We start from the raw sequence: 13,186 nt of genomic DNA, 5'->3' as shown, positions 1-13,186 counted from the left end.
GCTTTTCTTCAAATGCACCTCTTAATCACATCACACATAAATCTCAGCTCTTGGTGTGTGTGTGTGTGTGTGTGTGTGTGTGTGTGTGTGTGTGTGTGTGTGTGTGTGTGTCTAAAAGCGTGTGTGTATGTATGCATTTGTATTCAGGACCTAAACGAGCACAGGTATTACAGGATAACGTGTTTCTCTGCATGCAGACAGACATGGAGCACATTTGGCTGGCGATCAAAAGATGGGGTTTAACTAGGTTATTGTAAGGTCACGAGGCTGTTAATCATTCTGCATGATAAAACCTTGTACAATAACCGGCGAGATGCCAATTTTTTTATTTTCTATTTTTTTTTTTTTTTTGAGAAATCAGCTGGTGTGGATTCGCGAGTTACTTAGCAACAGAGAGCAGAGTTGTCGACTCTGATCCAACTGTGGATGAGCAGAAGGCAGGAAGAGGTTAGATGCATGAAGCAAGCAGAGAGACACGTTTTTCAAATTTACATTACTGTAAAAACTGTGTTGAAGTCGTAGAAGACAAAAAAGAAGGAATTTGCTTATTTACTTTTGCATTTATTTGATACATAAATCAAGACATAAAATATGTATGCAGTAGAAAATGATCCCCAGATATACAGTAGATACAGTTATGAGCCTTTTTTTGGCTTCGAAATGAAAGTAGATGAGGGATGAACAGTAGAGGAATGTATCTGCATGTGGATTGTGAGTGACAGAAACCATTTATTTTAACATCATTTTCCCTTTAGAAAAACCATGGGGGTTAACATGCCCTGCAGCTGTGCTTTTTGTTCAAAAAGGAGGAAAATCCACAGCTTCGGATTAACAGGGATAAATTGTTATAAGAGTAAAGGTTATTTTATAAGAAAACTGACAAGTTTCAGTTGATACTCCAATGTGATACTCCAAACACAAGGTCCAGAAAACAAGAAGCAACTGGGCATTTTAGAGAAGAGTAAAAATAGATTCAATTGCTCTTGTAAATACTGGCTACTTACTGGGTAATAGTGCTGAAAGAAAGTCGGTGACGAGAACATTGCTCTTACAGTGTAATTACAGACTAATAAGTAAAGAAAAGCCACACTTTATATTACAGACCTCATGCCTCATCAAGGCTGTGTGTTATGCGCTCTGTACTTTTACTCATTAACAGACGTTACTGCAGCGTGTGGGAGAAAATACAATTTAAAAGAAGGGAGGTTTATTACAACGACGCTGTGTGGATTTATTACCACGTGTCTTCATGTGTGATAGGAGAAAATGTTTGGATGATAGTTTTTGAACTACAGCAACTCATAGTGGGCGCACTGCAAATATACCGCTCTCAAGCACAACTACGCTAGGTCGCAATTGTTATCCAAGGTGACAAAGTCATGCTATCATGTGACTTCTAGAACTATGGAGCTAATTGTTTATGTCTGATAAGATGTTTATTTTCTTTAAGGACAGAGCAAGAATAATAGTTTTGCCACATATGCACTACAAAGATGCTATATTACCACATGCTATCAAGTCAACATTCAAATGTCTTCTTTTTGTGTAAAATCAGATGTCTTATGATGCAGTTTTCTCTTCTTTGAGTGAAATCAAACACCACAAAACAAATGACACCAGACTGACTCACTGCATGAGCTGAAGTCATTAAAGTATAAATGGCGTGCGATCAAAGCATCAATCCTGCTTTCCATCATCACTTCCAGCTCCTTGTTTTTATTTGTGTACTTCAGCTTGATTTACAGTTGATCTTTTTCTGGGCCGAACAAGCACTTTTGGCTTGTTTTTCCCTCCCATTATGCCAGCTTTCTTCTTATTGGCTGCCCATCACAAACAGAAGGTTTAAGCAGCAGGTTGGTGGGCTGTGAGCTAAGATTAGAAAAGCTCCCTAAAACTGAGCATTTGGGGCAATAGAAAAGAAACGAGGAAAAAAGATTACCCCCCTCCCCAATTTATATGCATGTTTGTAACTTGTACTAAAAAGTTTTCCTCTTCATCTTCTCATTCTACAGTTGTCCAGCATATTAAAAGACATAACATTGTGCTGAAGAGAGAGCTGGGAGAGGGAGCCTTTGGGAAAGTCTTCCTGGCTGAGTGTTATAACCTTTCACCTGACCAGGAGAAGATACTGGTGGCCGTCAAGGTAATGTTGAAGTCCTAAAATTCCTAAGAAACATATTTATAAATCAGAGAATTAGACTAATTAATTTCATATTGATTCCAGTTTCTGAAAACACAAACTTCTTTTTGCAGCTTTTATAACTCAAAGCCCAGAAATGTAAATAAAATGTATCCTGTGTGCAGTAAAACAAACGGGTCAAGTTTCAACGTGAGATATTTTTAAATTCCTTTGGTCCTACAGAACAATTGATCATGTCAAAATAAAGCTCCTAAATGGCATTATTGAAGGTGAAATTATTATTTTTCTATTCCACAGTATCAGAATTGACATCTGATACATGAAATACATTGAAAATATTGAACTGGTTCCTGAAATAGATCCATGGTATTTTGAAATAAAATCCCTCACATGGCGTCAGCACGGTATTGAGAATCCATGTTGGCCTCCATTTACTGTGCTATTGTTAGAAAGTCCCTCTTTTCATGGGTTTCTCTGCAAGAATAAGGTGGAATTACACTCAAAAACCGCTGACTTCCGGGGTCAAATTGAATGGTTTCCTAGGGAGCATCGCATCTATGTGTCCATCAGTCTCTCCATCTAGGATTCTTTTTCTGCTGTTCTGCAGAGAAACAGGATCTGAACGGTGAAGAACTTCTCATTAACTATACATGACCTGTGAAAGAGCCCCCTCTGCCCCTCACTTCCTCTGTCCTCCACACCTCCAGCTCTCACCTGCAGTCTTTTATTTTCTCTCTCCTCAGTCGTCATCCTGACGCTTGCCTCTTCTCAAATCCTACACCTTCGTTTCTCTTCCTACATTTCCTGTTTGCTCCCGGCTTAGCCCTGAACCACCTGCTGATGTATGCTGCCAGCTTAGCGTCGGTTTAGACTGAACACACTTCAAAACACGGACCTGGAAATCATGGACAGCAGCACAGTTCTTGGTTGTAGAACACGATGCTTCATTTTGCTGGCTGCATGTCAAATCTGGTTAAATGTAGGGGAAAAAATGAACAATTCTCAGATTTCCACGTATGCAGGTACACCATTGAATGTTCTTTTTAAATGACAGCAGATTTGTTTTTAATTAACTAATTGACGACCTGCATACGTCAGCGTCAGTGATCCTGCTGCCAATACACTGCAATAACACAAAGTGCTGAAGGGTGATGAAAAGAGACTTTCAACAGTACTAGCTCCATCCATCCATCCATCCATCCATCCATCCATCCATCCATCCATCCATTGTTGTACATATACATATCGCATAACTTGAAACTAAAATAAAAAAACAGTCTCGTGAAGGGGATGCTTAGAGTGTAGAAATCCAAATAAAGATCGTTTCTGTTTGCAAATAAATATGTTGTCACTTCTTACCAGCTGCTTTTAATTAAAAGAAGGAGACATCAAATTAATGCAGACTATTCCTCGAGGTTTTCTAGGCAAATCAAATCCCACGAGATGTTTGAACACTCAGGAGGATACATACATCTGATCTGATCACTTGAAAACAAGAGTGCTGAGAATCTGTTGTAATGACGGGATTTTAGAAACAAATTTGATTTGCCTGTGAGAGTTGTCAGTGTATTTAATTCAATCCCTGGCCAAAAATTATGGAATCGCTACAGTTTGATGAAGTTCATTCAGCTTTTTCCTGCTTTTTTCTTTAAACTTTCTTAGAAATAAACAACTCATCTGTCATTCTATGTTGTCTATATATTTGCTACAGATTTTATACAAGGCGTCGTATAATCCTTTCCATTGTTTGAGTAGACACCTCTCTTGTTGGGGGCCATGCTTCCTTTCAGTCAGCCAGGTGTAGCAGCAGCTTGTTAAGGTCCTCAAACTCTTTCTTTTAACTGCAGACTATTTTGCATATTTAAATTTGCACAGGTATTTGTTTTAGAAATGCAAATTGCAAGGAGTTTCAATACTTCTTTCCTCAACACTCAGTGATTTCATCCTGCAAATGTGGTGATTCCATCATTTAACAGCTATAATTATTGTGTCCTGTAATTCCACTGTACAGAATAAAGGGGAAAGGACATGGATTATGAGGAATGCACTTTCTTTATGATAAACCACGCCATGCTTATATTGCTCTCTGTGAGTCATGCTACATTACAGGTACAGGTTCTCATTTGTATACCACATTACAATGACCTACACACACTAATAGAGCTTAATGGGCCTGGATTTTAGGGTTGTCTATCAATCAATCCGTCATCCATAATACAGAAGCAAGTTTTACTGTTACTGTATATTAAACACTGAGTTGCCATCGATCAGAGGATAATTGTAACAAGTGCACATAAAAACAATATGCATATGCACATGCACGCAGACAAACTCATGCAAACACATTTACGCTCCTGCATCCCATCAGTCATGAACTTCGAGCACTTTCAATAATGTTCTCTTCACGCATGTATATGACTCACCACATTTGTGAGCTGGAGGTTGTTGATTGCTTTTTATTTGTCCATGGACCTGAATGTGCTCAGACTGGATGACTAACAGTGCAGTGTTATGAGTTTCAGCATGGGAATTAATGCAGCTTTCAGTACAGAAAGTCACACTGTGATTTGTAATACTCCCAGGCTCACAGGAAAGTCAGTATTTTTCCTAAACTCAACATTAATATGTTTGGCTCAATACAATGATTAATACTGGTCGCAGTGGTCATTTGATACTGATTGAGACCAGCGGTGCAGTGAATAACATTTCTTTTTCCTCTTTAAGTTCATTTTTCTTTTTCTTTTCTCTTTTTTTAAGGAGCACACAGTACAGTACATCATAGATTAGACTTCAGGGAGTCATCGTCAGTCAAACTGGGATAATGAGGAAAATTGTCCATGTTTTATGAGCATCTCTTAAGAAGTCACTTTTTGCAAAGAAATTGTAAAAGCTTCATTATAAGTTAATAGATCATTACAGATAAGTTCTAAACCATGCTAAGAACAAAGTCTGGGCTTTCAGCATCATATTCATCGCCTCTTATTACCTCCTGCTGGTTTCTTTCAGAGTGAGGAACAGCTGTGTTTATTTGTGGCTTTCAAACATTCAGAACTGCACTGATATGAAAAACCACACCAATAAAAATAACTGGAAACCTCAAAGCTGGTTTTAATAGCTTTTCATTGACCTACACAGCGTCAGTCTTCATTTTTAGCCATTATTAATTCTATTAATTACGAACAATAAACTGATAACATTAAATATAACAGTGAAAGGTCCTGCAAAGACATCTGAGGAAAGTCAGTCAACTCACATATCCTATGCATATTCTCAAGTTACATGGTGAGACAGGGGCACAGGCATTCATATACACTATCTATACTGTAATAATCATCTTCTTGCAGTATCACCTTGCAGTCTGCAGTGTACTCGACCATGCCTCTGTTTCACAGTACATTATTGGTTGAATGTAAGTGCTTAAGGTTGAAGTCTGTCTAATATTCTTCCATTTTAGTGCTTTTGATGAAAGGTCAGAGGTCATCTCATTCTGCTTTTTCTAAGTCAGTGCTCCTGTAGATCTGTATTTGTAGTCGGAGGTTCTACCTGCAATGTGTGTGCATAGGCACACTCGCCACTCGCCACACGCTCACACCTCATGTATATCTCTATCATATACTGTAGGAAGACAATCAATTATTCATGTAGGACAAGAGAAACTTTTCTATATTTTTCTTCTTATATGTGAAATTAATACACACCCCGTATCACTTTCATTTCCTGTAACTCGCCTCCAAACACACACACAGTCATTCACTTTCACTTCACATACACTCTCTGTCATGGATGCTTGTATTACACAAGCTCCCTGACAGATTTCCTGATTCATGGAAGGGAGACAAAGATTAGTTTCAAAGGGAACAGGGAAACATAATGAATGTAAACAGTGCTGTACTTTGTAATGGCTAGCATTTATTTAAAATGTCTCCATCCTTTTCCTGCTCTGCTGTCATATCGGTCCTTGTTTGGTGCCAGTAATTTCACACTGTTTGTGCCGTGTTGCTGTAACTCACTTTTATATGCACTTTTGTATTGTTTTTTTCACACAGTGGACGTCAGCCAAATAAATTGGAGGAGAATGAATCCAATATGAAAATGACCAATTGGCAGAAGTGTATGTGGTATAATGTGTGAGGTTTTGATTTGTCACTTTATTAAAATGTCACTTGTGTGTGTGCGTGTGTGTGTGTGTGCAGACACTTAAAGAGGCCAGCGAAAATGCCAGGAAGGATTTCCATCGTGAGGCTGAGCTGCTGACGAACCTTCAGCATGAGCATATTGTCACTTTCTACGGAGTGTGCGTGGAGAGCGACCCGCTCATTATGGTGTTTGAGTACATGAAACACGGTGACCTCAACAAGTTCCTCAGGCATGACTCTCTTCTTCAATATGTAAAATGGCAAAATTTTAAATGTGTTTTTCTCTAAAGAGTTTCTATGAAAAATGAGCGATCAAAGAATTAAAGATTAGGAAGCTTGCGTGTGCTAATCCAGCTTAATCTTCTACATACTCTCTATTAGAGGGACACATGTAAACATCGTACGTGGTTGATACATGGCTGAAAAGACAAATGATACATTGTTTCCCTTGTTTTTTTCTCACAGGGCTCATGGTCCAGATGCAGTTTTGATGGCAGAGGGCCAGACCACCAGACCTGTGGAGCTGACCCAGTCTCAAATGCTTCACATTGCCCAGCAGATAGCATCTGGCATGGTCTACCTGGCATCACAACACTTTGTGCACCGTGACCTGGCCACAAGGTTTGTAAAATACTCTGTTAATGCACATCGTGTTTGCTTGTTCCTAACAGATGCCAGATGTGTCATTAAACAGGAACTTTTATTCTGATCCTTGAGGAATTTATTTAAAACTCATAATGACTGAGTACGAACAATCGCTAATACCACCTAAAAACATCTAACAAGGAGGACTGTAGCTATTAGCGGAACCAGTAAATACCGTATTTCCCGGACTACAAAGCGCACCTGAATATTAGTCGCACAAGCTAAAATCAGGGGAAAATCCTGTTTTGTACATACATTAGCCGCACCTGACTAAAAGCCGCAGGTGTTTCAATGTTGACTTATCATATGTAAGAGAATATGCACAAAGGGAATTGTCAGGAAAGAGATGGCTGTTTGGAGACACACCCCTTTTATTAATATTTTGAAAAACAAGTTATGGGTACATATTTGCACATGTAGTACATAACAGTAACCTACAGCACACCAGAAAAATAGATTCGGACTACCTTTTAGGCTCAGGTGCAGTGACACGGCTTTAACAAGAAGAAAAGTCAGTCATTCACCATCTTTCTCTTCTTCCTGCGCTCTAAAACCACCAAAGTCCTCTTCTCCAATGTCGGAAACGAACAGGCTCAGGATGGCTTCGTCATCCACTCTCCGCTTCTCTCCTTCGTTGTCACTTTCAAAACCAAAGAAATCCTCGTTGTCAGTGTCAGAGTCGAACACCCTCAGAAGGGCCGTGGCGGTGTCCTCCTCTCCATCATGCAGCAGTCCAGCCCTTCAAAATCCGTTGGTGATCGTGGATGTTTTCGCACTTTTCCACGCTGTCAGAATCCACCGGTGGAGTTGAGCATAACTTGCTTTTCGCAAGTTTATCGCCGCTCGTCATCCACGCCTCCCGCTGAATGCGTAGCGCTACTTTGAAGTTTGTTTTTCGCGCTACTTCGTACGGCACTACGTTGCCTGGCGGACGGACATGTGACTAACATACCACTCTTGAACCCCGATCCTTCCGCCAGGCAAAGTAGTGCCGTACAACAGCGGAACAAACAAAACAAATCGTCTTACGATATCACAAAAATCATGGAAAATCCATAGAAAAGCCGCACCTGACTAAAAGCCGCAGGGTTCAAAGCTGGTGCAAAAAGTAGCGGCTTATAGCCCGACAATTACGGTAATCAGCTAGAGATAATCAGTAAAACAGTCATGGTAATAACCATATAATAAGATATATGGTTGTAGTTTAACACCCTTCATTTTAACTCAGCAATGTGAAACATCTTTATTGAGTCTCACTGTGTTTGTTGTCCAAAAGGAACTGCCTGGTGGGTGAGAACCTGCTGGTAAAGATTGGAGACTTTGGCATGTCAAGAGATGTCTACAGCACTGACTACTACAGGGTAGGTGTATGTGTCGATATCTTTTCAGGCCTTTCTTTCAGCCTCCCCTCCCTCCCTGCTGCATGGGTGCCTCTCTGCTACTCCCCTGCATGGGCATGACTGATGGACGTGGGGGTTTGAGTAAGACACTCGCAGGGATAGGTTAACTCAACAGAAGGAGTTGGAAATGGTTAGCATGTTTGATTAGGTGAGTTCGTGGGGTGTTACATTTGCTTTAAGTAACTAAAAAAGTACAGGTGAAAGGAATGCATTTAAAAAGATCCATGTTCAGTGTTTTTGAGCATTTTTGTGTACTGCAGGGATATTTAGCAGCTTTTCTTGCTGTGCTTGGATAACTCAGGGGTACAAAACAAAACTGAAAGTGTGTGTTTTTCTTTCTGCAGATAATCTGTTACTTTTCCAAAAGGCCAAAATCTAATCAGTTGTATTGATTGATAGGTAGTTGGACTGTCCATTTTTCCTGCCCTTTCTCTCATTCTCTCTGACAAAGCGACACAACTGACAATGACAGAGTAGGAGAGAGAAAGAGGTAGAAGACTGCAGGCATTCAATGGCTAGACAATCGTTTAAAATTTCAGAAAGATAATAATATACAACTGATGGATGTATCATTCAGTGACGGTAATTTTGCAGTAATAATTCATCTTGAACAGAAATGCTCATTGTAGTTATGAAAATCTATATTTCTAACTTGCTGGGAAAGAGAGTTGTCTTTGCAGTTTGTTCTCCTTTCACACGTTCCACATGCATAATTACACATATGTACTTTGGTATAAATTGTAATGTATATGCACTGTATTGGCATGCTGATATAAGAAAACACAAGATATTTTTTTCCTGTTTCTCATTAAAAATATTAAAATTGTCTGCAACTACTGGGGCTAAAAAAAAATGAAGTCAAGTTAGAAGTGCCAGAAACTGCAGTTCCTTTAGTGGCCACTTGAGGCTGCCCACATTAATAGAACAGAATAGAATAGAATTCAACTTTATTGTCATTGCACATGCACAGGTACAGGGCAACGAAATGCAGTTTGCATCAAACTGCATTTGTCTGTTCCCTATTTTCCCATCTGTATGATGATTTCTTTTTTTTACAAAGTGCTCTACAAACTGAGATATTGGCTCTCTTACGAGTTAGCAAACATAAACTAATGTAAATCAATTAGCTGCAACCAACGTCTCGTTCTGTACTGGCACAAGATGGTGCTAACCATGTTATAAAAATTGTAACTTTAAACATGTATTAAATCCAGCTTCGAAGTCATTGATAAATCCGTGTCAGTTTTAGGGAATATGGCTAAATTTGAAAGGCTTGTGTGACTGACTGATTTGCCAGCAAAGGCACAAAGTGCTGTGCACAAAAAGAGTAATATAAATAAGAAGATTAAGTGCCATAACAGCAAATAACACAACCTGTTTATTTCATTGTGTCTTGCACAATAAAATAAACAGGTTCTTTGATTATGTATGGAGAACCACTAAAAAAAATGTGAGCGTAAGTATGAAAATGGTCATTTTCAGAATCAGAATCAGAATACTTTATTGATCCCTGGGGGAAATTATTATTTTTAAACAGTTAGTGCAATGCTTTTGGTAAATTACTTGAATTAAGGGTAAAACTGCAGTATTATTATCCAAATGTTTATGAGCCTTGCTATATCTGTGTCTGTGGATTGAAGCTGTACGCTTTATGAGTATAACTTACTAACCAAGCTTGCTACATTCAAAATATGTTCCTTTTCTGAAGGCTTCCTGCCCATCCTTTATATACAGTCTGTGATTTCCTCACAGAAAGCTTCTGATACCCCACAAAACTATAAATGCCACGTTGCCTGAATGAATCTTTTTTAAAAGAACATAAAAAAATGCTATTTTTTCGAGGTCTTTGATAATGACTGTTGACATAAAATCAAAATAACAGGTTATATTTGGCATCAAATTGGTTTGCTGCTGTGGCATTTTTTTGTGCTATCTCTGTGTGACGACACACAGCAAGCTCCCCGCTCCTCCTCCTTCCTTTCACCCCTCCTCAATAAAGCTAAGTGCTGTGGCTGTAGTCATGGTAACGGCAGAGGGCAGTGGCGGTGGGTCTCTTACTTGGGTCTCCAACGTTTCTCAGGAAGAAAAGTAATCAGAGAAGTTCTGTTTAGTATGCTGAAGCAGTAGTGGAGAAATAGAGTTGGAGAAGGAGTAAGATGTAAGTGTGGGAGATGGAGGCAGGAGGGTGGCAAAGCGATGAAAGGAGAGAAAGGCTTGGAAATAAGGGAGAAGGGGGGGGAGTAGCAGGAGAAGAAGAGAAAGAGGGAGGAGAAGGAGTGGGATGCCAGGAAAGAAGAAAACAAGACACAAATAAATATCCAAAAAGAGAGACGAGGCAGTAATAGAGCGATACAGGGGCATATGGCACTGCTTAAGACGACCACAGAGCAGCGTATCAGAGTAAAATGACAAAAAAAAGGACAGAGAGGTAGACAGACAGGAGAAAAACAAAAACCAGAATAGAGGCATAGGGGGGTGGAAGGTAAAACATAGTGATTCAGCCGTATTTCAGCATCCAGGAGAGACAGAGGTGTGTGTGTGAGTGTGGGGGGACGTGTAGAGTGTAGGGACCCAGTCATGCTCTTGCGTCAGACAAGTGAAGATGAGTCATAGAGGAATTGGAGCCCCCCCCCACAACCCCATGCCTGTGTGTGTGCGTGTATATGTGCAGGGAAATAGATGCAGAGGCGTAGGATTGAAGGGGCTGTGATGACGTCATTGAATCCCCTGTTACACAATGAACCTGACAGGCGCTTCAGGAGACAGACAGGATGCCTCAAATCAAACCTTGAGCCTTTCCACACAGGCTCGGTGTGCGTGTGTGTGTGGGCGTATGGGTGCGTGGGTGGGGCTCGACTCCAACACTACAGCACATTTATTCATTTTCCCCTAAACTGATTTTATGGCCAAATGTGTAGGATGAAAGAAAATTAAGGTTTCATGCCTGACTGTTTTACGCTGCTGACACGGCCTGTAGAGGAACACGGGCAGTGAAGCAGAGCTGACAAATCTCTGAGTAATTTTTTTGGGTAGTGGGTGGTTTTTTTTCTTCAGAGACAAGTATCGACCTTGTGAAGCACCTGGAGAGGCGACAGTGAAACAGTTATCCGTGATTAAGCAAATGTGCATCAAGACAAAACTGAGAGGATGTAACACAAATTATTCAACTGCTCATTGCTCATGTACATGGCCTCATTGTACCTTTTATATCATTATTACTATATTATTATTACAAAGAAAGAGACCTCATTCACATACTGCATTGGTTACCAAGAAGTTGATGGGGCAAAGTTTTTTGCCTTTGAACTTGTTGTGAAAGTGTGCAAGCTAACCCAGTCCTATTTGTATAGTTGTGTAGAACTGATTGCAACATCACAGGGACTGAAAAGTCAAAAGTCAAAAGCAAGTAGAAACAAATAAAATGATGATCTAAAGTTTGCATGCTTACATAAGCTGAGACTTCATATCTTCTGGTTAAGAGATTATGTCATTAATGGCTCAACGAGAAAGTTTACGCAATCATCACACCACCCTACTTAGTCTCTGAGGACAACAGCCAATAATTGCTCATTTATAAAACTTACTGTAATACACAAACTATTTGTTTTTGTTTGTTTCTTTGTCTGCAAATTCTCCCTGGATCATTATCTAGAAAAAATTTGAAACAAAGGCCCCTTAAGGTTCTTATCTATATCAGATGTTATGCTGTCCTCGTGTTGTCTAGCGACGACCTAGCAACAGTGACACTTTTTAGCATTTAAGCTCCTATAATGCAGTATTAAAGCATCCCATTGTTTTAAGTTCAAGACAATAACATCTCATTTATATCCACAAAGGCTAAATTATGCATGATATACTACAACACTATCATGTTGCTTAGCAACCACTTTGCAGTGGGCTAAAGTGACCCATTTTTTAACATTTAAACAACATCTGTTGCCCGTTTTTTACTTTTCTCAATGTGATTAAATATATCAGTAAGCAATAGCATGGACAAGCCAAACAATACTGTAGCATGAGTGCATATTAGTGAAGAGAAATTAAATAAAAGGCAAAATCATCATGCCGATTTTGCCCACATTGTTTGCTTACCTGTGTGAAAGCAAAGCCTGTTCAATCCTGGCTGGTGAATCTAACCTGTGATGCCAAAAGTCTTGCCTTTTACTTTGGATTTTGCATATGAATATGTACAAATCTTCTTTGCGAGATTAATCGAATGTTAACACAGACTTTTGCAGGCTTTTTTACTTCCTCATTGTTGTTCTAACAAAACGTCAGTATGTGGCCATTGGGAATTTTGTGACTTGACAACTGCACGTTGAAGAAGTACTACCATCATATTTCCTGCTGGGTTTTTATTCGACATGAGCACCATCACAAAAAATACTTAGCTTAAACCTACATGTCATTGGCTTTACTGTATCTGAGCTGGCCAGGAGAGAACCATCACATGTACTTAGACACAAGCGTTCTTGAGTTTTTTCCATGACAGCAGAGACAACGATACGGTTCCCTGTGTAAGGTGCGAGTGGGCGGGGTTACTCACGTAAGCTCCTCCTACATCAAAATCCCATAATGCCTTCTTTTCAACGTGCAGTTGCCATGGATACCACAGCCTCTGGGAGGTCATCACAAAGAACACACATCCCTCCTCTCTGCTGTGTTTTTTCCTCGTCTTTTTGAGGCTTTCCTGGAACACTCAGACAGTGGTCGAGGTGAAATAATGCATATTTATAAGACAGAGACTGAGGGAGACAGGCAGGCGGGCTTAGAGACAGTGAAGGAAGGTGAGAACGATTGAGAGAGATTGAGGGGGAGAGAGATAAGGGAGCAGGAAAGAAGACAAAGACTGATGACGAAGCCAC

General features: G+C 39.8%; 1 protein-coding gene across 3 annotated transcripts in view; it reads left to right on the top strand.

Moving 5' to 3' along the window:
* The window catches only part of ntrk2a (neurotrophic tyrosine kinase, receptor, type 2a), a 114,318-nt gene that overhangs the window by 82,063 nt on the left and 19,069 nt on the right, over positions 1–13,186 (top strand). For 2 of the 3 annotated variants that reach the window (XM_080893789.1, XM_080893788.1), the window contains exons 15-18: positions 2,013–2,143; positions 6,334–6,506; positions 6,742–6,897; positions 8,198–8,288. In XM_080893789.1, coding sequence (XP_080749915.1) covers positions 2,013–2,143; positions 6,334–6,506; positions 6,742–6,897; positions 8,198–8,288 — 551 coding nt within the window. The remainder of the gene's footprint in view (positions 1–2,012; positions 2,144–6,333; positions 6,507–6,741; positions 6,898–8,197; positions 8,289–13,186) is intronic. The other variant, XM_080893790.1, reaches the window with a different exon arrangement.

Source organism: Rhamphochromis sp. 'chilingali' (genome assembly GCF_963969265.1).
Source record: "Rhamphochromis sp. 'chilingali' genome assembly, chromosome: 10".
Taxonomy (NCBI): domain Eukaryota; kingdom Metazoa; phylum Chordata; class Actinopteri; order Cichliformes; family Cichlidae; genus Rhamphochromis; species Rhamphochromis sp. 'chilingali'.
Note: the sequence above shows the minus strand (reverse complement) of the source record. Positions and strands in the feature narration are given on the sequence as shown.